At 61.6% G+C, this 21819-nt stretch overlaps 1 protein-coding gene and 1 long non-coding RNA gene across 2 annotated transcripts in view; one reads left to right on the top strand and one right to left on the bottom strand.

The window, feature by feature from the left end:
• TP73 (tumor protein p73) overlaps window positions 1–21819 on the bottom strand; it is a 71108-nt gene that overhangs the window by 17739 nt on the left and 31550 nt on the right. The window contains exons 4-5 of the mRNA XM_011988453.1: window positions 14921–15163; window positions 658–844 (exon numbers count right to left, since the gene is read on the bottom strand). Of these exons, the coding sequence (XP_011843843.1) occupies window positions 658–844; window positions 14921–15163 (430 nt within the window). The remainder of the gene's footprint in view (window positions 1–657; window positions 845–14920; window positions 15164–21819) is intronic.
• LOC105545488 lies at window positions 8403–10515 on the top strand. The gene is made up of 2 exons (XR_001006932.1): window positions 8403–8552; window positions 10291–10515. It is a non-coding gene; the product is annotated as an uncharacterized LOC105545488 (long non-coding RNA).

Below are 21819 nucleotides of genomic sequence, written 5' to 3'. Positions count from 1 at the left end.
AGAGGTGCCCACCCAATGCCAGGTGCAGAGAGGTGCCCAGCCCTGTACCAGGCAGAGAGGTGCCCACCCCTGTCAGGTGCAGAGAGGTGCCCAGCCCGGTGCCAGGTTCAAAGAGGTGCCTGGCTCCATGCCAGGCACAGAGAGGTGCCTACCTGTGCCAGGTAGAGAGGTGCCCAGCCCTGTCAGGTGCAGAGAGGTGCCCAGCACTGTGCCAGGTGCATCGCAGCAGAACTGAGACCACCAGGCCCAGTCCATGGGCTTCCAGATGAGGCTCAGGCCGGCTGGCAGCCCTTGTGCCTGGGGATGCCTGCCCAGTGGCTCTGCTCCCTGATTCTCCTGCTAGTCCATGGGGTAGCCCATAGGCCTTGCCAGGCACACTGGAGAGAGGGGCTATGGCACATAGGATCTCTGGGGCCCCAGAAGGCCGCTGCCCCTCAGACTCTGTCCAGACCACTTGCCCCTGCCCAGGAGCATGGGCCCCCCCAGGCCCCAGTCAGAACTGGGAAAAAGGGGGCTGGGGGAGGCACCGAAAGCCCTCCCAGGGGAATGCTAAGCCCATGCCATCAGCCCCACTCTCTCCCAGTTAGGCAGCCCCCAGCTGTGCTGTACAGGATGCTGGGCAAAGTGCCACCGGAGGGGAGGAGCTGGGGGCCTCACCTTCGTTGAAGTCCCTCCCGAGCTCGTGGTTGGGGCAGCGCTTCACGATGTCGGTCACGTGCTCTGCCTTCTTGTAGACAGGCATGGCCCGGATGGCGGTGCCCGGGGGTGGTGGGGTGGACACCTTGATCTGGATGGGGCACGTCTTGGCGATCTGGCAGTAGAGTTTCTTCAAGAGTGGGGAGTACTGGGGTGGGGGAGAGGGAGCAGGTGAGACTGGTGGTCCCAACTGCACCCCTGTCCAGGCCACCCCCCATCGGGAGCCACGTTCTCCCCACGGGAGCCCCCTCCACAAGCCCCCGATGAAGGCTGCCCCGAGCAGCCCCTCTGCTGAGTCCCTGCAGGTGTCTGTCCTTCGAGGTGCGAATCCAGGCACGGCTGCCCTGGCACCCACTCCACAGCCATCGGGTCATTTGGGCTCCATGACAGCAGGGGTGTGAGTGCCGGTGGCAGCCAGGTGGAGAGGCTTTCGGTTTATGGATGGGGACAAGAAAGGCCAGGAGAGCAAGGAGGGGCTGCTGGAGAGTGAGGGCAGGAATGGGGGCTGGGAGCCAGGCCTGCGGAAGCCATGTCCCCGACTGCAGTGCTTTGAAGAGGTAGGTTTGCAGCTTTGAATCTGTTTTTAAGACCAGAGCTAGGCTTCTCTGGCATTTGCACAGAGCAGGTGGTTAATGTGTGATGGGCTGGGTGCCCACGATGCATTCAAGCTTCCATAGAGAGCTCTCTGGGTTGGTGTGTGAGTGAAGGCCTGTGAAGGTGTGAAGGTCTCTTATGGCCTCAGCAGCCCTGGTGACTCTGACAGCCTCTCCTGCTGGGGCCACCAAGTCTGAGCAGCTGAGCCAAGCCCCGGTATCCCCAGCTTGGGACTGGAGGAGCTAAAAGGTCTGTCCGGGGCCGACATGGGCCCTGCTGTGGGAGGACTGGATGACATCCTTCCTGATCCAGCCCCTGCAGAGGCCTCCAGCATCCTTGCCCCACAGGGCCTGGCTGCCCATCTGAGGACCCAGGCCGGCCCTCATGAGTTCTAAAAGGGATCCCGCTGAGGCTGCTGCAGGGGCGTCCACTCACTTCCAAGCTGGCTGATTTGCCAAGTGTCTGGCTCCTGGGCACCTGCTGGGAGTCCTCATGCCCTCTCCCCACAGGGCCATCAGGAATGATCCCCGGTCTCAGGTTCAGAGAATGACTTCTGCTCCCACCCCATGCCCTCTGCGCCCCTCACCAGCCCCCGATGACTCAGAATCACAAGTCACCGCAGCCACAAGTGCCCTGGAGAACGTCCCATCGCACTCCACCATGGAACAGTTGGGGAAACTGAGGTCAGACACAGGGAGCTACTGGCAGAACCAGGGAGGCCCTTTGCCAAGGAAGATAGGGAGCCCTGACCCCCTGACCCCCACTGGTTACCTGTGCTGCCTCTCTGGCCATCAAGGGACACGAGGGGCTCTCAGGAGCCATATAGGTCCTTGGTAGGTGCAGGCACATGAAAAGCGAGGAAAGAAAAAGGAGGAAAGAGACAGGGGAGATGGAGCTGATGGAGCCTGCGAGCCATGGTGGGTGGGGCCTGGGTCTGCAGCACCCTCAGCACCCCTGTCTCTGCACCCCTCTTTGATGAGTTACTTGGGATCCCCGAATGGGACCCAGCCAGGAACGCTGGCCTGTCCCTGCCGTGGGTGTGAGGGGACTGCAGGGACAAGTGGAAGGGGGTCTTTCAGTGGCCTCCTCAGGATGGGAATTGGATACCAAAGGGCTGGCCCCTCCTAGATCCTCCATCCATCTGGAGCCCCTGGAGCTAGAGTGGCTCCACTGCCCCTGCCTGCGACCCCCGCTTTGGGCACAGGGCCTTAGGCAGGAAGCTGCCCATCCCCGGTCCTGTTAAAAATGCAGAAAGGAACCATCATGCACAACCCCGAAGGCGAGGCTGGGCGCTGTTTAGAAAAGCAGGAAACAGGTCGGGTGCAGTGGCTCACGCCTGTAATCCCAGCACTTTGGGAGGCCAGGGCAGGCAGCTGGGGTCAGGAGTTCGAGACCAGCCTGGCCAATACGATGAAACCCTGTCTCTACCAAAAATACAAATATTAGCCACGCAAGGTGGCGGGCGCCTATAGTCCCAGCTACTCAGGAAGCTGAGGCAAGGAGAATTGCTTGAACCCGGGAGGCGGAGGTTGCAGTGGGCCAAGATCTCACCATTGCACTCCAACCTGGGTGACAAAGTGAGACTCCATCACAAAAAAAAAAAAAAAAGGAAAAAAAAAGAAAAGGAAAGCAGAATCAGCCTTGCAGAGCCAGCAACCCTCAGCCTCAGCCCTGTGTGGGTGACTGCCCTGGACAATTGGAGCTGCAGCCTTGGGCACGGCAGGAAGGACGGCAGTCCCCTTGTTGTGGGGTCAGTCTGGCTTCCCTGGAGGTGACCGCTGACGTACAGTGTCCCCACCATTGCAAATGCCCCCTTTGCTCCCCACAGCATCATTTGGGAGGATAAGCGGGTAGCCCCGTCCCCAGGGCACATGGGAACAGCTCACAGTTCAGATCCTTGGAGACTTAGACCCACAGGAGACTCAGACAGGGCTCTCCGCCCGACCTTGGAGTGGACTGTGTCCAGACACTGGTCTCGTGGACAAAGGCCCGGCCTGAAGCCACACACCATGCGTGGCCTCCATCTGCGCTGGCTGGGGACAGAAAGAGGAGGGGCCAGGTGGTGGCAGGCTCTTGCCTGCCAGTGTCCCGAGCAGGGGAGAGGAACACAGGGCCCGCAGCTGTGTCGCCAGGCTTCTCTGAGGCCAGGGCAGCCTGCAGGGCAAGCTGCCCATCGCTGAGCATTTACGGAGCACCTCTTGTGTGCAGAGAACACAGGCCCCCTGGAGTTTAGGTACCTGGCTCTGTCCCCCTCGTCTCTCCTCAGTAATGTGTAGCAGCTGGAGGTATGCAGTTGGTACTCAATAAATGCCATCCATCCTAGCCACTCCCTAGGGAAACCACAGAGCAGGGAGGAGGCGACAGACCCCCCCTTGAAGCAGACCCTGGCCGAGGTGGCTCAGGTTAGAGTCTCAGGGGCATCAAAAGGAGAAGGGCCTCTGAGGTCTGGCCTTGTGGGTGGCAGTTTTGGCTCTGTGCTCTCCTGCGGGGACACCTCGAGCCCCTGCACAAGCCTCTCCGCCTGCATCTGTGACTCACTGCGTGTCCCCTGGGAACACAGTGGCCTGCAGGTGTCAGTGGCTACTGCACCCTTGTCATTCTCAGCACCAGGTGAGGAGGTGTTGGTTGTGGGGTGCTGGAGCTACACATGCCCCGTTCCCCCGCAGTTCCCTGTCTGGGGCTGAGTCCCCCGAGGCGTCTTCCACCCTGGTGCCCCAGTCCACGGCCTCAGGTGGGGGTCATTAGATCCACCAAGGAGCCCCAGACACTCAGGGGGAGGGGAGGCCTCCTGGGCTCCTCAGTCGGTTGGACACAGATGGAGTAAGGCTCTGGGTGCAACCAAGCCTGAGGGCAGAGGCCCCGGCAGCCCCCACTCCCTGACAGCCCCATGGAGTCTCAACAGCGTGAGGGGTTTCACAGCTCCTGCCTGGCCCCTGCAGCCCTTCCCCTAGGCCCCTGCCCCAGCACCCCCGGCCATAGTCCTCTGCGGAGCCTTAGCTCCCGCCCGCCCGCGTGGGCCTCAGGGTCAGCCGTGCTCCCATTTCGCAGACCTACGCAGCAGCAGCCTCTTGGCAGCGCCCTGCTGAGCCCGCCCCGCTCCCTCTGGGGCTCCAGGCAGGGTGAAGTGGCGATTCCTGCTCTGGAAGCTGCGTGGTGGGGCGTCCCAGGGCCAGGGCGCACGAAGTAGGTGCAGGGCCCAGTGCGTGCTTCTGTCTGCACTGTCTGAGGGGCTCCCGTCGGCATGAGGTCTTGGGGGCCCAGGCGCGGGGAGCACTATGGACGCCCAGCCCCGCCCCGCCCCGGGGAGGAGCTTGGGCGCGCGGGAGCTGTCCCTGGTACCTGGTGCAGGCGGCGGCCGGACCACCCACCCCGGGAAGTGGGGGCTGGGACTGGAGTGTGGAGTGACCTAGGTCGACCTGGGCCAGTGGTGGAGGGAGGCCCAGGCCTCAGGGTGGACAACAAGGAGGCCACTGCCCTCAGGCGATGTGAGCACCCCTCCTCCCCTCTGGCCGGTAAGGCCACCAAGGTCCTGGGCCTGGCTCTCCTCCCCACAGGGGTGTCCCCATTGCAGTGCTCACATGGCCTTCGGGGCACACATGCCTGGCAGACCTCACCCTGGCACCAGCTGGACCCCAGGTGCCCAGCCTGGCCGGAGTTGGGTGACCTCGGGGGGGAATGTCTGTGATGTCCCCTGTCCTGGCAGCATCTGGGGGTGGGACATAGGTAGCCACAGGAAGGAAGGGAGCCCTGAGAGATCCAGGTCCTTCCAGAGGGTGGCTGAGCCCAGGACGGCTTGAGCCCTTCCCCAGCTCCTTCCTCCTATCTCCCCAGCAGGCCTCTGGGCTTCAGGCCTGGGATTGGCCCTGTGGAAAACAGGCAGGAGGAGGAGGACTCCGGTGGAGCCTATTCTATAGGAAAGGTCACGTGGAGACGGTCCCTCTCTGCCACCCCCCTCCTACCTTCTCCTTCCCTAGAACCGCTAGATGGATGTGTTTCAACAGATTCTGAGCTGATAAAATCGTATTTATCTTCGGCTGTTGACACGGAGCCGCCTGGACTTGCCTGCCCAGGGTGCATGCGCCATCCTGCTTGCAGGAAAGGGTTTGCCCAAACGCCACTGCACCCATCCCTCCCCACGCTGCCGGCTCCTCTCCGACCCTCCTCTCCTTCCCCTCCTCCCCCGCCCCAGTCCAACATGGGCCCGGCCTGGCTGGGAGCCCTGGGCCTGGCAGGGCTGGTGCGGGGGTGGGCGAGGGGCGGGTGCGGCGCGGGGCTGCTAATTTCCTCATGCCCGCTCCTCGCTCCCCGGCAGCTGGGTGCCCGGCACGGGCAGGTTTGGGCAGGAGGACAGCGGAGAGGTGATAATAACTTGTCTGTCATTTTCCCGGGACGTGTAGCATCTTGCAAACCGCAAATACCGTTAACCAGTGTGGGTGAATCTGTTGCGACAGATTCTGGAAGATGGGGCCTGCGGTGGGGGCTTTTATTTTTTAAATGATTTTTTTTATTGCCCACTTTTATCCACTTTCGTTGCTTGTGTGTGCATGTGTGTGTTTAGGGGCGCGTCGCTCTCCTCTCTAGGGTTACAGGCCTCTTTGAGCCCACCCTCTGCCAAGGCCATGGACCCTTCCTCTCCCTAGAAAAGCTCCTGGGGCTAAGCCACAGAACCCTTGCCATTAAATTCATGGGTTCACAGATGGACCCCCCAAAACACGTGCACGAGCCAGGGTCAACAGCCTGTGGATTAGGGTCCTCCTGGGTCCCTTTCTCCTTCTGAGAGAGGAAGGGTATCCTCGGGTGGCAGCCACAGGGCCCCCTCGGTGACAGCCCCCTTCATGGGAGGCTGTGGCCGTCACTGGTGCACAATGTCACTGTAACCCTCAGAGAGCTGCTGGGAGCACAGGCTGGGCTCTGACAGATGTCAGAGAGGCCTGGCCAGATGTCACAGGGTTGGTCCCTCCCTGCCCCAGGGAAGCCAGCAGCCTGGGGAGGGGGAAAGGACACATGTGGCAATCGCCCCTGTTTCAGGACACCCTGGTGTTAAGCTGGGGCTCCCGTGGTCAAGGCAGTGACAGCTCACTCACCAGGACACCCACAGCCCACAGGCCAGGCAGATGAGAGGCTCGAGCTAGCTTCAGAATGCCTGTGAGGCCACAGCCAGGGCCAGGCCCAGCACTGCCCAACAAAACAGGCTGCTGTGAAAGAGCTCCTGGCTGGGGCTGCCGCGGACAGATGTGTCTGCTGCCAGCCGAGGCTCCCAGGCCAAGAGCTCTGTGGAGGAGGAACCAGAGGCAGAAACATCCTCTGCAGATGCCAAGTGATCCTCAGCCATGACGGAGGCCTGGTAGAGCCCCAGAGGCTGTGGACAAGAAGCCGCTCCCTGGGGACGGCAGGCCAGGGGCTAGAGGGACCCTCAGGAGCTGGCAGCCTGCCCCACCGTGACCTTGAGCCATGTCCTAAACAGGTGAGCAGCAGCCACACGGGGGACTCTCACGGCCTGGAAGCGCAGCTCCCTGGGAGACACTGACTACACCCCCTTCAGCCAAGGCCCAGAGGCCACAAAGCCCCCAGACCACAGGAGCTGGAGCCAGCTCGGCCCTCGTCCCATGCACAGCTGCCTCTAGGGATCTCTGTCCTGGGCTACGATCAGGGAGGGTAGGGGAGGGAAGCAGGTATGTGCTGAGCCCAGGACAGACTTGGTGTCTTTGTCTCCAGTGCATAGTGAAGGCCCAGGGGTCCAGTAGGGGACGAGGGCCACAGCCAGAGGAGATAAGCGGGGTCTAGTGTGGGGGGAGGCTGGGAGGCAGCATTCACCCGAGGCATCTGCCTCTGCTGGTGTGGAGACCTGGGGAGACGGTGAGCGCTACCTACCTGCTGGGGAATGGGGCACAGCTGCGCTGCCTTCTCCATGGGGCACCCAGGTCTACCCTCATGGCTACACCCACTGCCGATTGGTGCCTGCCCTGTGCGGGGCCCTCATCCAACCTTGGTCCTGGGAGGTCAGGCACTGTCACTCCGTTTAGCGACCCAAACCTGCCTGCTAAGCTGGGGTGAACCGGCACCCAGACCAGAGCTGTCTGACCTCCAAGCTCCATCTCCCAGCCCTTTGTCACTGCCGGGCTTGACTTGGGGCCTGGGGTCGGCGTCTGGGCAGAGACCTGCCTTAAGCACCCCTGGGTTCCAGGAAGACTGGGCACTACAGAGGTGTCAGGTCGGACACAGGCTTCATACCCCGTGGCTGGGCTTAAGCTCCTCAGGGGTAAGGGGAACAACAGCCAGGGGCCTCACTTGCCCTGGTCCTGCTGGGGAGGGGTCTCCATGGACAATAGAGACTGAGACTCACACAGACTTCCTTGTGTCTGGCTGGGATTGGGTGGCCCGGCCTGGACAGCTCCAGCCTCTGCTTTGCTGCCGAGATGCTGTGTGAGGAGCTCAGGGCCCAGTCCACACCCGGTCGCCGCTGTCCTGATTCATAGCGGCGGGCGCCCGGGTGGGTGCTATTATCACTATCACTGTGCCCAAGCCCAGGAAAGAATGAGCTGCCCAGGCAGGGTGAGGAACTCCATCTGCTCTTATTCCAGGACCCAGGTACCCCCTCTGGGGCCTTGGGGACAGAGGGGGTGGCAGAGCAGTGCCCTGGGTCCGTGGAGACAAAAGCTGGGCTTGCAGAGGGCCCTGGAACGCCCACCAGCAGCTGCCCCTCGGCTCTGAAGACACGGAGTATTCAAAGCACCGCACTCAGCCTCTGCCCCCAGCTGGGACCAAGCACAGGGTCCTCTGCCCACAACTTGCTTTTTGACAGCGCCATCCTGTTGCCTGGCCTCTCCTCTGGCCTCTGGCAAGGACCTAGCTAGCGGGGCTGTGGGCCAGGCCCTGGATCTGTCCCGCACTGTCCCGCAAGAGGCCCAGCAGGCTGGCAGCAGACCTGCTCTGCTCACTGCAGAGAGGGCCCCTTAACTGCTGGGGAGGAAACCCCGCCATCCTCGTCCCCACTATCCTCACCCCCACCCTGACTTGTGGCTTTGAGGAGAAGCCAGGATTAACCCAGCCTTTTGAGGCCCGGCTTTGTCAGCCGTGGGGATTGGAAGGGTGCCCCAGGGTCAGTAGGTGCCCTCTGCTCACAGGATACCCACTCTGGTTGCAGCTTCCTGGGACAGCCTTGGGGGCTGGAATTGGCAGCAGCTGGAGGTGGCTGGGGACAGTGGAGGGAGGGGAGTAAGCTGTGGACATGGTGGTAGGGGGGTCCCTCTTCAGTGTTTAAGGTAATAGTTGGCTAGAATCTAGGTTTTGCTAAACTTTGTAACTCTTCAGTGAAATGCCAGGGGCAAGGAGAATTTTGGCCTCTAAATCTCTGACCCCCTGCAGAGAGTGGCGTCTCCCCAATGCCAGGTGCAAGGAGTTGGGTGCCTCGCTCCAGTGGCATGGCTGGGGGAGGGGTGGGTTTTCAACCCTTGGGGTGGCCCTGGGCTTTAGGGAACTCCCCTGTGCGGTTTCCCCATGGGATCTGACTTCTGCTTCACTGAAGCCTGGAGTGCTGTTCACTTCTCCACAAGTCTTTCTGCCCTAAAAAGCACTGCACCGCTCACAGCCTCTGCAGCCCCATCACAGCCCCCAGCTGTGGACACCAGCCTTGGCCGCCACCTGAGCCTCACGCTGTCCGCCTGGAGTGCAGAGAAGATGCTTTTCTGTCCAGCCAGGACACCCTGGAATTGTCTGACCCCCTCTTCCTGGGGCTCCTTGGAAAAGGGACAGAAGGTCTGGAGGTGGCTCAGGGGCTTCTCTACCCAGGGGCAGGGACTGGGCCTCCAGGGTCCATCCAAATACCTTGAGTGTAGCTTCTACTTTTGGAATCTCAGAAAATCCCGGAAGTGACCACTGGCCTGGGGTAGCAGAAACCCACCAGACCGGGAAGCAAAACTTTAACTCACTGCCCAGCTGAGCCCCTCACCTTGCCCTGAGTCCCACGTGGCCCAAGGTCCAGGTCACCCAGGACCGCATCTTGGCATCAGCACTAGGTCCAGGAGAAGCCGGGGACAGTCCTCCCCTGCGGGCCTCTCTTTCCCCCTGTCAACGGGAGCTAGTGGTACTGAGGCCAGGCCTGGGAGGGGCGAAGGAAGAGGGGGCAGGGAGGCACCAGGAGAGGCCGGTCCCCAAGCCTAGCTGCCTGGCTTCTCGCCCGGGAGGCTGGTCAGCCTCGGAGCAGTCCAGTGATAGAGTGTTTCTGAGGGATTTCCCTTTGTCAATAAAACCAGGCAGTGAAAGCAGACAGGGATGGACTCTCCACCCCCAGTCCCAGTTTGATTCACTGGCAAACAGCAGTGGAAGGCTCACGGAGGCCGAGGCACAGCCTGGGCTCCCCCCACACCCTGCTCGGTCCAAAACTTTCTCCCCTAGGGACAGGCAGGTCCCTCTGAGGGGTCAGCACCTCCTTATCGCTGGTTCCCCTGGGGGTCCTGACGGTCATACGGACCTGCCCCACAGAACTGGGAGCAGAGGGTTGGGCAGGGGGCAGGGGCTGCTCATGGGGACCTGTCCAGGGACATGCAAGGGCCGAGGGAGCCACCACATGGGCTGCAATGGCAAGGTTAGGGGTCTGGCTGCTGGGGCCAGGCCCAGCTCCGCCCTCTGCTGACAGGTGACCTTGGTGTGTCCTCTGGGAGCCTCAGTTTCCTTATCTGTAAAATGGGGAGCATGGGAGGCCCTGCACACAGGGGCAATGTTGCTGCCAGTGCTACTAATCAGACGTGCTGGGTCCACAGGGCTGTGGACTGGAAACAAGTCCTAGAAAATAGATGATTCTTCCTGAAACGTAAATTGGATCATGCCTCTCCACAACAGCCTCACGACTATGGAAGGGAATCCTGTCCCCTGAGGGGTTCTCTCTCCTGTCTCCTCCAAGAACCAGGCAGTGTGGGGTGGGGCAGCAGGACCCAGGGTCTCAGAGCTGGGGCCTCCGCAGCCTCACTCGGGGCCTCTAAGGCTAAGTTCTGTGCCCTCCAGGGCCCAGGAGTGAGTTCCTCTGGCTGCTCCAGCAAGTGGAGAGAGAAGAGCCGACTGGCCCCGGAGGCACCGACCACAGCCCGAGCGGGCCTGCTGGAAGCTCCGACCCTGCCGCAGATCCCTGCGCCGCACGATGTGAACAATTGCTGCAATCTCACCCTAAGTACTCTTGTTTCCCCTAATAATCCACATTTCATCTCCACAATAAACATTGTTAGAACTCTTCCCTCAGCTTTACGCACATATAATTGCTTCTGGTGCCAGTAAAAGGTATTAATTCCACTCATGCATTCCATAAACTTTTAGGATAACGCAATTGATACCACGATCGTGTTGGGACACCTCCGCTATTATTCTCCCGCTTGCAAGCCTCCGAGGCGCTGGGAAGGTTGCTCCAGACCCATTAGTGTTGACTCAGCCTCATTCTCCCCAGGAATCCTGAGCAAAGCCTTTATGCTTCCCTGACCATCCTTCCATATGTCTCTCCTGGGGGGGAGCTTTCCTAGACGTGGAGTCAGCTCTCCCCCAAGACGAACATGTGCGCGCACGCACACACACATGCTGAGTCTGAGAGCAGCTGGAGGGCACTCAGGGGGCTGTGTCCAGCCCCCTGTGTCCATCTCTCTGTCTGGAGGGATACTGGGGCAGCTGGCCATCGCACCTGTGTGTGTCCTCATCATCCTGCCGCTGCAGCCTGCCTCGTGGGCTGTGGGTGGTGTCACTCAGCATGCCCTGAGGTGCCCATAGATGCTGTGCTGGGCCAGGGCTTCCAACCCCACAATGCTTTCCTGCCTGACCTCAGAACCCTGTCCCCAAACTTCCCAAATACCAAGGACAGCCACCTTCCCCGATGAGGCTGAGCTGGGGGCAGAACGGCTGAGCCGGGGTGTCACAGCACCCGATGCCCATCACCTTGGGCTGTTCCGACAGCTAGAGGAACTCCTGTTCATTCTCCTCCCTGAGGGCCTCCTGGAATCAGCTGTCTGAGCCACTGCCAACCTGCAGGGCTCCCAGGACAGGAGTGGCCAGCAGGGCTCAGAGGCCAGGCCACGCCCTGCAGAGAGCTCTGCCCATGCTCTGACCCCACACTGTCCCACAGAGGGTGTTGAACTGGGAGAAGGGTACTGGTGTCACCATCAGCACTGCACTCACAAAGAGCACACGTGTGTGGAGTGCTCCCCAGGCACCCTGCCCTGCCCTAAGAAGTCCCAAGAGCCAGCTCCTTTGTCCCTACCATGGCTGGCAGGCCACACTCTCTCTGCAGGTGAGGATGCCAGGGCAGAGGGGCGAAGGAGCAGATGCTCCCAGGCAGACCTGGGATCAGGACCCCAGTAGGTGCCAGCTCTACCCCTCTCACCATGCAGGGTCCCTCTCACCAAACGCCAGCCTTGCCCTGTCACTGGTCACTGGTTACACTCTCGTGGCTAAACACAAATCCTTCCTCTGGCTCTCGGTTACCCATGACCCGCCTCCTCCTCCTCCTGGCTTTCCATGGGTGGGAGCTCTAGAATCCTGGGCAGCGACGGGGGGAGGCCTGTGCATGTACATGCCTGGCTGTGTGTTTCCATGTGCCTGCATGTGCATAACGGACTTGTGTATCCATGCATGTGCATGCATGTGGGAGGGTGCCATGTCTGTGTGTGTATTCACACATATGCACAGGCCTGTGAACCGCAGCCTCCAGACCCCTCAGTGCCCAAGGAGATCTGAAGTCTGAGGGAAGCTGCTTAGGACAGATGGACACCCCCAGGGCTGGGCCTCAGCAAAGCCGAGGTCAAAGACCCCAGTAGCAGCTGTGGTCACCTGGGGACTGGTGAGGGTGTTTTCCTGACTGGGGAGAAAGGAGGGCGGCAGCCAATGTGGAACTGTACTTGAGAAAAATAAGAATTATCCATCAGTTACCAGCCGGCTGGTGTGCCGGGAGCCCAGGGAGCCACGGTGCGGAGGCCGGACGCAAGCCCAGGCAGCAGGTCTGGGCAGTGCCCGCACGGTGGGACCCCAGAACTGGGAGCAAGTGGGCTGTCTGGAGGCCCTGTCCCACACTGTGAGCCGACCACCTGCCTGCCCCTCCCTGGGCAAGGGAAGAAGCCCTGGTGGAGGGGGTTCTGCCCCCAGAGAGCTGAGGTGCCAAAAATCTCATTATCAATGTGTGTTCCACCTCCACCCCCTGGATCCACAGGGCTTCGGAGGAGGAGCCCTGGGTGCAGGCGACAGCATCCTCTTCCCCAGCTCGCGCCCCAACCCCCAGCCCCAGCATCCACAAAGCCCAGCAGGGAGGGAGCGAGGAGGCGCTGCTCCTCTCCTGGGCACCAGGCAGAGCCTTCCCCTCCCCCGGGTGCGGCTGACCAGCCCGTCCCGCAGGGCAAGGCCGCCCCGTCCGGCAGAACAAGGCAATTGAGACAAAACCATGAAGTTCCTTGAACCTGATGCCACACCTGGCAGGAGGTGGGGGTGGCAGACACCCCAGGTGGGGGACGTCAGCCAGCAGAGGGGTTTGCTCCTGTCCTTCCAGGAAGATCAGCGCAGACCACATGCAGTGCGCCCCAAGCACAGTGGAGACCCCGCCAGCATCCCCAGACCATGGGAGGAAGGGAGGTAGAGCTCTCACAAGCTGCCTGCCAGGACTGCAAGGGGACACTCTCTGGAAACCACCAGCATCGTAAACCCCAGGGCAGGAGGTCAGTGTCCCCAGAGGGGAGAGAGTGGACTTGGGCAACAAGCCTGAGCGTGGGAGAGAAGCAGTGGAAAAGCTCCCGCTGCTGGAGTGTGCAGGTGAGGATGCCTTGGGGCCTTCTGACCTGGCTTCAGGTGGCCTCACCGGACCTTCAAGCGGGGTGGAGGGATAGTCCTGGTCTCCCTTGCCCCACAGGCAGGTGCAGCTGCCACAGAACCACTCATTTGGGAGGCCCAGGCCAGCATGCCCACCACCACCACAATGAAGACAACACATGGGCCTCCTGCTGCGAGCTAAGCGCTGTGCTGACCACGGCCCCAGCACGGTCTTCCCATCCTTATCTCCATCGTGCAGTAAGGAGCGTGGAGGGGTAATTTCCAAATGGAGAAAACGGGGCGTTAGGGCTGGGGTCGGCATTCCCTGCCAGATGGGGGTGGGAGGCCCTGGAGGAGGTGACAGGTCCTCTGCCCCTTGGCCCAACAGCCCACAGAGCCCCTTCCCATCAAGCCCAGGGAGTCTGGGCTGAGCCTTCTCTTAGCCTGGAGCCAGCAGTTGGGGGAGCCCATGGCTGGAGTGAGAATCAGAAACAACCGCAGGTGGGGGCGGGCGGGGCCTGGAACCCAGACCCCAGACCAGCCCAGCAGGACTGTCCAGCTACCTGCAGAGCCTGACAGGCTACCTTAGGCTCCGCCCTGCCCCTCGGTCCTCCAGGAGCGTGGGAAAACCGCAGCTATGGCCGGCAGCACAGTGGGACCTGGTTCTTAAAGCGGAAAAACCCGAGGGGCCTTTTCTCAGCACTCCCCACAGTGGGTGGGAATGCAGCTGCCTTGCACGGACTTCAGGGGGCCAGCACTGAGCTGTGCCCAGGGGAGGCGGGGCCTCGTGGGGGAGGGGACGCTGCCCAGTGGGCTGGACCGCCCATGTGTCCCATAGAGCCCCTCCTGCAGCCACGGCCCAGGTGTCCGGGCAGGGCTCCCTTGCCCCCTCCTCGGTGCAGGAGGGGAAACCCGGAGAGCTCTTGGGGCTGCTCTTCCCGCCCAACCCCTGCGTGCCCTCCACTCCTGGCTGGGGTCATGCAGCCTTGACCTTGCCTCTCCTGACAGACCCCCGCCCCGGAAGCCGTCTGGGCAGGGCAGCTCAGTGGGTAGGAATACAGATGCAGAGTTGGTGGCCCCCACTTACTATGAGCAGAACTCTGGGCGAACCACTTCCCTCCCCGCGCCTCAGCCTCCTTGGCTGTACAAGGGAGCAGTGATGGAGTCAGACCCGTGCGTTGTTGGTGGGTGCAGGAGTTAGCTCAACTCAAAGCCCTGAGCACGGTGCCTGGCTTGAGGAGAGTGGCCGTGTGCACAGGTGATGTTATCAGAGTTAGCAAGATCCCCACCGTGGGCCAGGCTGTCCCCAGGGGCACCGCAGTGAGGACCTGAGTCCTCTGCACGGTGGTTCCACCCCATCTCCTCGGCACATGCCAATTCCTGGAAATGACACCCCAGAGACAGTGCTGGCAAAGCCCAAACCCACCCACCCGCAGATGCGTCTCGCTGCCTGGAGGAGGCAGGTTCCGCAGACCCTAGGCTGTGGGCCTGTCTTGGACAGACAACTCTTGGCAGCAGAGCCCCTGCCTCTGCCCAGGAGAGGATTTCAAACCAAAGCCCTTACCTGAGCATGGGGAAGCCGCCGGCCAGTCTTGGCGGAGACCTCAGCAGCCGGGCCAAGCCCGTCCCCTCTGGGGCCCTTTGGAGGCTGACTTTCTCTGGCCACTCACGTCCAGAGGGGTGGGCACACCCAGACTGCCCGGCCCTGAGACCCGCCTCCTGCCCGAAGCTCCTCCCGGCTCGGGCCAGGTGGGAGCCCCGAGCAGACAGTGGGGCGAGCTCGGACCTCTTGAGGTGCGGGGAATGCGGCCACCTCCTTTCCAGCCCGCAGCTCACAGCCCGCAGGGAGCAGGGGACTCACCGTCCAGGTGGCTGACTTGGCCGTGCTGGACTGCTGGAAAGTGACCTCGAAGTGGTGGGGTCCGGGATAGTCGGTGTTGGAGGGGATGACAGGCGCGGGCGACATGGTGTCGAAGGTGGAGCTGGGCTGCGCGTAGGGTGAGTGGGTGGGCACGCTGGCGGCGTGCTCCGGGGTGTACGGGCTGGCCGAGGCCGCGCGGCTGCTCATCTGGTCCATGGTGCTGCTCAGCAAATTGAACTGGGCCTGGCGCGGGAAAGGGGAGGAGGGAGGGGAAACACACACAGTCAGTCCTCCTGTCCCGTCTAGGAGGTGTCCTGTTACAGGAGCCTTAAAGGGCCAGCGGCTCCAGTCATCCCAAATATTTCCCCGGGTCTCTCCCCCATCCCAACAGGCCACTACTTGCGTTGGGATAAACTGACATATTCACCTCGCCCTCCCCTCCATCAGCCTCCCGGTGCCAGGGTTTCTGGGGATCCACCCAGCCGTTGATGAGGCGGAATAGACTCTCTGCACACCTGGAGGGGAGGCGTTGGGTGGGGGAGGCTCCCAGGCCCTGATGCCCACACGGGCTTCGCTGCACGCTCTGGGCAGCATCTGGGTCTGGACCTCACAGCTCAAAGTGGGGAGATCTAGCCCCAGAGAGCCAGGCAGCGGGTGAGGCGGGCCAGGCACAAGTGGGCCCTGAGTGCAGGGTGCGCACACCTGGGCTTGGGTGCGTGGGTGCCCCTGAGGTGCTGGAGACCAGATTCGGGCCCCCACTAGGCCTGGCCCTCTAGGTGGTGGGATAGGGTGGGGGCTGCTGTTCAATGGCTGAGCCCTGTTTTCCCAGGTGGGCGGCCTCGTCTCCCGGTGAACGGCCTCACCCACACTGGAAAGGCCGCTCCGCGCTCAGGGGCCGGCGAAGCCCCCCCCCCGGTGCCCCCTGACCCGGGGTTCTCTCGCTGGGCCCCTACCCGCAGCTCCCCCGCCAGGACCACACACCAAGGAACAGGAACCCCTGTGAGTGCGTCCCCTGCGCCACCCTCTGTGGGCCGCCGGGACCCCAGCACGGATCAGCCTCTGCCAGGAGCTTAAGGGAGGCCCCAGCTGAGGGAGGGGGTGCTGGCCCGGCCTCGGTGTCTCAGATCCAGGGCAGGGCAGACCTCACTTGGTGGGCCACTGAGGAAGACCCCCCTTCCAAACCCGGAGGCGGGTACTGGAGGAACACTGCAGACGCATAAACAGCTTTCCCGTGACCCCCGAGGCTCAACGCAAACAAACTCCTTTACCCCTCTCCCCTGGCCTACGATGGGCACCGTGACTGTCCCCATTTTACAGATGAGGAACCTGAGCTATGGGGCTGGAGACACGATTGGCCCCAGGCATCCAGCGGCCCCAGCCGATGGCACAAAGGTCACCAGCAACCAGCAAGGTGCAGGCTGAGACCCCCAGACCGTGAACTGGGACTGCAGAGCAGGAAGGGGCAGAGCCAGGCGTAGGCGGGCGGCGGGGGGTCCTTCTGCCCTCTGCCCCTCTTTAGAGAAGCTGTGGCGTGCTGTGAGCGCACTCCCCCTCCCACCAGCCTGCCCCCTCCAAGCCAAAAAATAAAAGGTGCATCCCCCGCACACGAGGGTTTAGGGGCCTGGCTGGGACTCCCAAGCTCAGCCCCTTCCTGTACCTCAGCCTTCTCCATCAGAGGCGTTAGGTTTAGTGACCCAGAGGCCCTCGGCTCTGCAGGTCCTAGGACACACATCCACTGAGGTCCCTGATGAGGGCCACAGCCCCCGGCCCCTCCAGCATCCGATGGAGAAGGATACCGGGCAAGTCCAGAGTTTGCGTCCTCTCTGAGTCCTCTACTGAGTCCTCCACTGAGTGCTGTCCAACGTGGAGACAGCTCAGCCTGGGATGCTGGAGGGGCAGGAGACAGGGGACTGGTGCTCACCAGAGCCATCACCACTGTTCCCAGGGCCACCAAAGGTCAGGCAGGCACTTTCCCTGGGTGCTCCAGCCCAGGACAGCTAACAGCCCCCAGTAGGCCTGAGCCGCCAGGTCCGACCCGTGTCCTAGCTCCAATGCAAGGGTCTTGGCACGAGGCCTCGGCTGAAGCTGCCATCATCTGGCACCATTAAGCTGGCTGTGAGCTGTCAACCTGGGGAGCCCACCCACCAATGGAACGGGGACCCCTGCAGCACGGGCCCTGCCCACCTCTCTGGCACCAGTGCAGCCTCCTTCCTGGTCTGTCGCACCCCCCACAGCCTTCCTAACTTCCTGCACCACAGGCCCTTCCCGGGAGCCCAGGGTGCACTGAATGGCCAATGGATAAAGAAACTGTGTGTCTGGACAGTGGCCTCTTCCTCGGCCATAAAGACAGAAGGAAGCTCCCACACGCTGCCACATGGACGAGCCATGGAAACATGGTGTCAGGTTAAAACCATCACGGGGGGACGCCTGTAATCCCAGCACTCTGGGGACCGAGGTGGGAGGATCTCCTGAGCCTAGGAGTCTGAGGCTGCAGAGAGCCAAGCCCAGGAGTCTGAGGCTGCAGAGAGCCAAGATCACGCCACTGCCCTCCAGCCTGGGAGACAGGGCAAGACTTTGTCTCAAAAAACAAAACAAAACATAATATCCCAGGGAAGGGTGACCCTCACCTCTCCCGGCTCCTGGGCTATTGTGAGGGGGTCTGGGGAAGCAGCCACCGCCCTGCTCAGAGAACGGTGTAGAAAGGCCACTCCTGCTCCTCCTGGTGTCTGGCTTGGGGAACCTGCCACCCTGGGCACCAGCGAGCTGCCAGTAGGCTCCTGGCAGAGAGGATGGACCGTTGCCTCAGCCCCACACACGGGAGGTTGGGTGATGGTGGGGGTGACACAGGGCAGTGCCAAGCTCCGGCTGCACAGCACAGGCCCCGCCCCAGAGTCCCCGGTTCCCAGACTCCTCACCAAGGCCCAAGAGGTCTCCGAGGTGTCCGAGACCTGCTCCTGACCACAGGCCCAGGCCCTGCCTGGAAGCTGCACACGAATTCGTGGTCTGCACACGAATCCTCACCAGCCCTGTCTGGGCTCTCAGAGGTCACCGTTCTGAGGGGTCAGCCCTGGCCACACTGGCAGGAGCAGCCCCCAGGCCTCGGGTGTTCTCTCGTCACCCAGTTTGAGCATCTTAACAGCCACTCTCTGGAAGGCCAGGCTCACATGTCCCCCAAGGCTTCTGTCTCCCCTACTTGAGCGTGAACCCACGAGGACCCTGGATACGGTGGCCACTGGCCACACAGGGTTGGGGTGTGTGAAATGTGGATGGAGCCGAGCGCAGTGTGTGAGCGCACCCCGATTCCAAGGGCTCAGGGCCACGGAAAGAACAGAAAACTCCTCCCTCACTATTTCCTATTGATTACAAGCTGAAACCATCACAGTTAGGGGTGAATACAGGAAATAATTAAATGACTTCTGTCAGTTCCTTTCCATCTTTTTGAATGCGGCTACTAGAAAATGCAGAATTACACACGTGGCTCAGAGCCGACACCGGCAATCAGTGCTCCATTAGAGCGGCTGCTTGAGAGGCTCGCTGAACAAGTGAGCTGGTAGAACAAACGAACGAACGCAGGACGGCTCCCCCAGTCCAGCTGCCCAGAAGTGAGTACGGGACATGAGCCGGCCCCTCCCACCACTGGGTACCGGGTGCCAGCCTGCCCACCGCCCCCATGGTGCCCTCTCTCTTCCACGCAACCAGCGGCGGCCTTCCTGGAAGGGTCTTTCCTGTTTTGGGCCCTGGGATGGCCTCAGGGATGCAGGACTTCCCCACTCCTGACTCATGTGAGTCCCCTGGGCAAGAACATCCTGGGACTCAAGTGCTGCCCAGCTGAGGCTTCTCAGGTGAGGAAGGCAGGCAAGGGCAGGCCCCACGGTCCCCCCAACTGCCGACTCCCATTCCTGCTCCATCCCTGAGAACAGGACAGCCAGCGGGGCAAAGAGCGCGGGCCTCCCTTGTTTGGGAGAAGCAGGACGCAGACCCACGGCAACGTGGTTCATATTTTAACTTGTCCACATTCTTGAATGATCTGAGGAAGGTGCCAAGGAATTAGTCATTGAGGCAAGAGGAAAAGAGCTGATAGGATCTCTGCACCCAGCACAGCCCAGCGGGAGTGAGCCGGGCCCTTGCAGCAGGCAGCCCCACGCGGGAATTCTAATTAGTGGATAAGTGTCCGGACAGCAGGCCTGAAGCCCTCTCGGCGCCGTTCTCTGGCCGGGAGCCCCAGGCAGGCTCCCTTAGCAGGGCTTCTCCAGGCAGGGCCCCGATATCGGTCTCTCCCTCTGGTCCTCTCTGATCCTCAGGCTCAGTGACACCGGCGGGGGCCTCTGAAGCCCCCTCCTCCCCAGGGTTACTGGGCCTGTCCTCGTGCCCAGGGGACACTGTCCTCTCCTCCTGCTTTCAGGGGACCTTGCTCCCTGCACGCTGGCCCTGCCTGTGGTCACCGCCCCTGTCGCGTCCCCAGTGGGTGGCAGAGGCTTTGCAGCTGCAGCTTTGAGTGCAGCTGGGAACGCAGCGTCTGGGGAGTGTGGGTGGCTTTCTGGGTCACTGACCTCCCCCTTAGGCCTCCCCAGGCGTCCTCCACAGGCCCCTCCACCTGGCTCGGAGGATTCTGGTTTTCCCTTTTGCTTCCTGCCTGGCAGCAAGGAGCTTTGCTTGGGGCCTGGCTCCTGCGCGGGGTCAAGCTGCTGAAACAGGCAACCCTGACCCTAACACAGGCCTGCACGGGAGCCCAGGGTCTCCCAAAACCAGAGGGCCCCCGGAAACCGCAGGGAGGAACCCGGGCAAAACCAGGACTTTTTTGGTTTGTTTTGCTTTCAACAAGAGCTCCCAAGATAGTGGGCTAATTAGGACACGCCCGGCCCGCGGCGGCCACAAGTGCCTACATGTGTGTGCAGGGCTCCTGGGCCTGACCCAAGGAGTGCGCGGGAGCCAGGGAGCCAGCGGGTGGCCTTCCCGCCTGCCTCCAGGCCACGGACACACCAGGCCCTGCTGGGGCCCCAGGGCCTTGTTGCGGGGCAGGAGTGCTCTGCCAGGGCAAATCCGGCAGCCCCCACTCACCCACCTAGGGGACCTCGTCTCTCCTCCCTGCAGATGGGCTGGGGACCTCCCTGGGTGCACCTGCGCTCGAGATGAGCTCTGGGCTGGGGGCTGGGGTCCGGGGCCAGGGCGTGGGCAGCAGGCAGTGGTAAACGGAGCTGCTATCTAGCCTTGCCAGTCACAGGCATCAACACAGTTCCCAGACCTCACTGGTTTGACCCACCCATGCCCCTGGGGTGGCAGCAGGCTGGTGACCTTGCTCCAAAATGAGGCACCAGAGAATGAGGCCACCCAGTAGCTGGGCCCCCTCCAGGAGGAATGTGGAGGGTCCCGCCTGCCCCCTGGCCTGCCTGTCTGAGAGCAGACAAAAGCAGTGTGGGGGAGGCCAGAGGTCAGGTCATCCCAGCCCTGAAGCCCCGTCCCGCTGGCTGGAAACCCCAATCCAAGCCCCGGCACCTACTGTCAGCCACGCTGGGGATGGTGATGGCTGAGGTCTGGAGGTTCTCACAAGGTGGGCAGGAAGTGGTGGCCAGGGCTGCCCATCCCAGAACAGCAGGTTCTTCTGGGTCTACTGGTGCCCCCGTGCCACCACCCTGGGAACCAGGCTTCTCTGTCCATCGAGGAGAGGGGCAGGAGAGACCTCCCAGGGACCCAAGGGGGCCAAGCAGGGCTCTGAGGTCAGGAGTCCCGGGGCCAAGTCTCAGCTCCACCTGTGTGACCTGGCCCATCACTCCACCTCCCTAGGACTTCGTTTTCTCATCTGCAAAGTGGGGATGAAATCAATGTGTACTGGCCAGGCGCAGTAGCTCATGCCTATCATCCCAGCACTTCGGAAGGCCGAAGTGGGCGGATCACCTGAGGTCAGGAGTTTGAGACTGGCCTGGCCAACATGGTGAAACCCTGTTTCTACTAAAAACACAAAAAAAATTTAGCTGGGCATGGTGGTGTGTGCCTGTAATCCCAGCTACTTGGGAGGATGAGCAAGGAGAATTGCTTGAACCTGGGAGGCAGAGGTTGCAGTGAGCCGAGATCATGCCACTGCACTCCAGCCTGGGTGACAGAGCAAGACTCTGTCTTGAAAAAAAACCAAGAAGAAATCAACATGGACTTCGTAGAATGGTTGTGGGAATCAAGAGGGTCCAGAAATACAGTAACCTGAGATTTTTCATCAGAAGTGACTCTCACGCGGGAGGCCTCCTGGAACCAGCGTCCAGGAAGCTCCCGTGCACGAGGCCTGACCTTCACGCCTTGGCACAAAAATCCAGCTAGAAGGAACTGCGGTTGGGCAGGCTCCACTGAGGAACAGCGACGGGAATCCAGATTCACTACTCAGAGGACAGTCGCTAAGCCCTGGGCACAGGGATGGATGGGGAAGAGCAGATGCTCTCAGGGGTCAGGGTCTCTCCTGTTCCCTGAGGTGTCCGGGCAGCCAGCACTAAGAGGACGCCCAGAAACTCTTGGTTGGATGAAACAAACCCTGAAATCCACGTGGGCCGTGCAACTGGGGAAGTGGCCATGGTGTGCTACTGCCTGCCATGTCAGCCAGAGCCCCAAGCCCAGACAGTGCCCAGGGTCCAGGCTGCCTTCCCCAGAATGTGGAGGGTGGGGACAGCCCCTTGAAAGACTCATTGTCCTCACCGGCCAGGAGCTGGAGGGGAGCTGGGCCCCATCGTCACCCTCCCGCCCCATGGGTTCCATCCTATTTCAGATTAAGTTGGATTTTGTGGTTTTGTTAAAAGATTCCCATTGCACCTGTTGACTGTTTAAAATGCGTAAACCGTCTCAAGTGATTTTTTTTTTTTTTTTTTTTTTGAGACAGAGTCTCGCTGTGTCACCCAGGCTGGAGTGCAGTGGTGCGATCT

This window comes from Mandrillus leucophaeus, unplaced genomic scaffold (genome assembly GCF_000951045.1).
Source record: "Mandrillus leucophaeus isolate KB7577 unplaced genomic scaffold, Mleu.le_1.0 Scaffold330, whole genome shotgun sequence".
Taxonomy (NCBI): domain Eukaryota; kingdom Metazoa; phylum Chordata; class Mammalia; order Primates; family Cercopithecidae; genus Mandrillus; species Mandrillus leucophaeus.
Note: the sequence above shows the minus strand (reverse complement) of the source record. Positions and strands in the feature narration are given on the sequence as shown.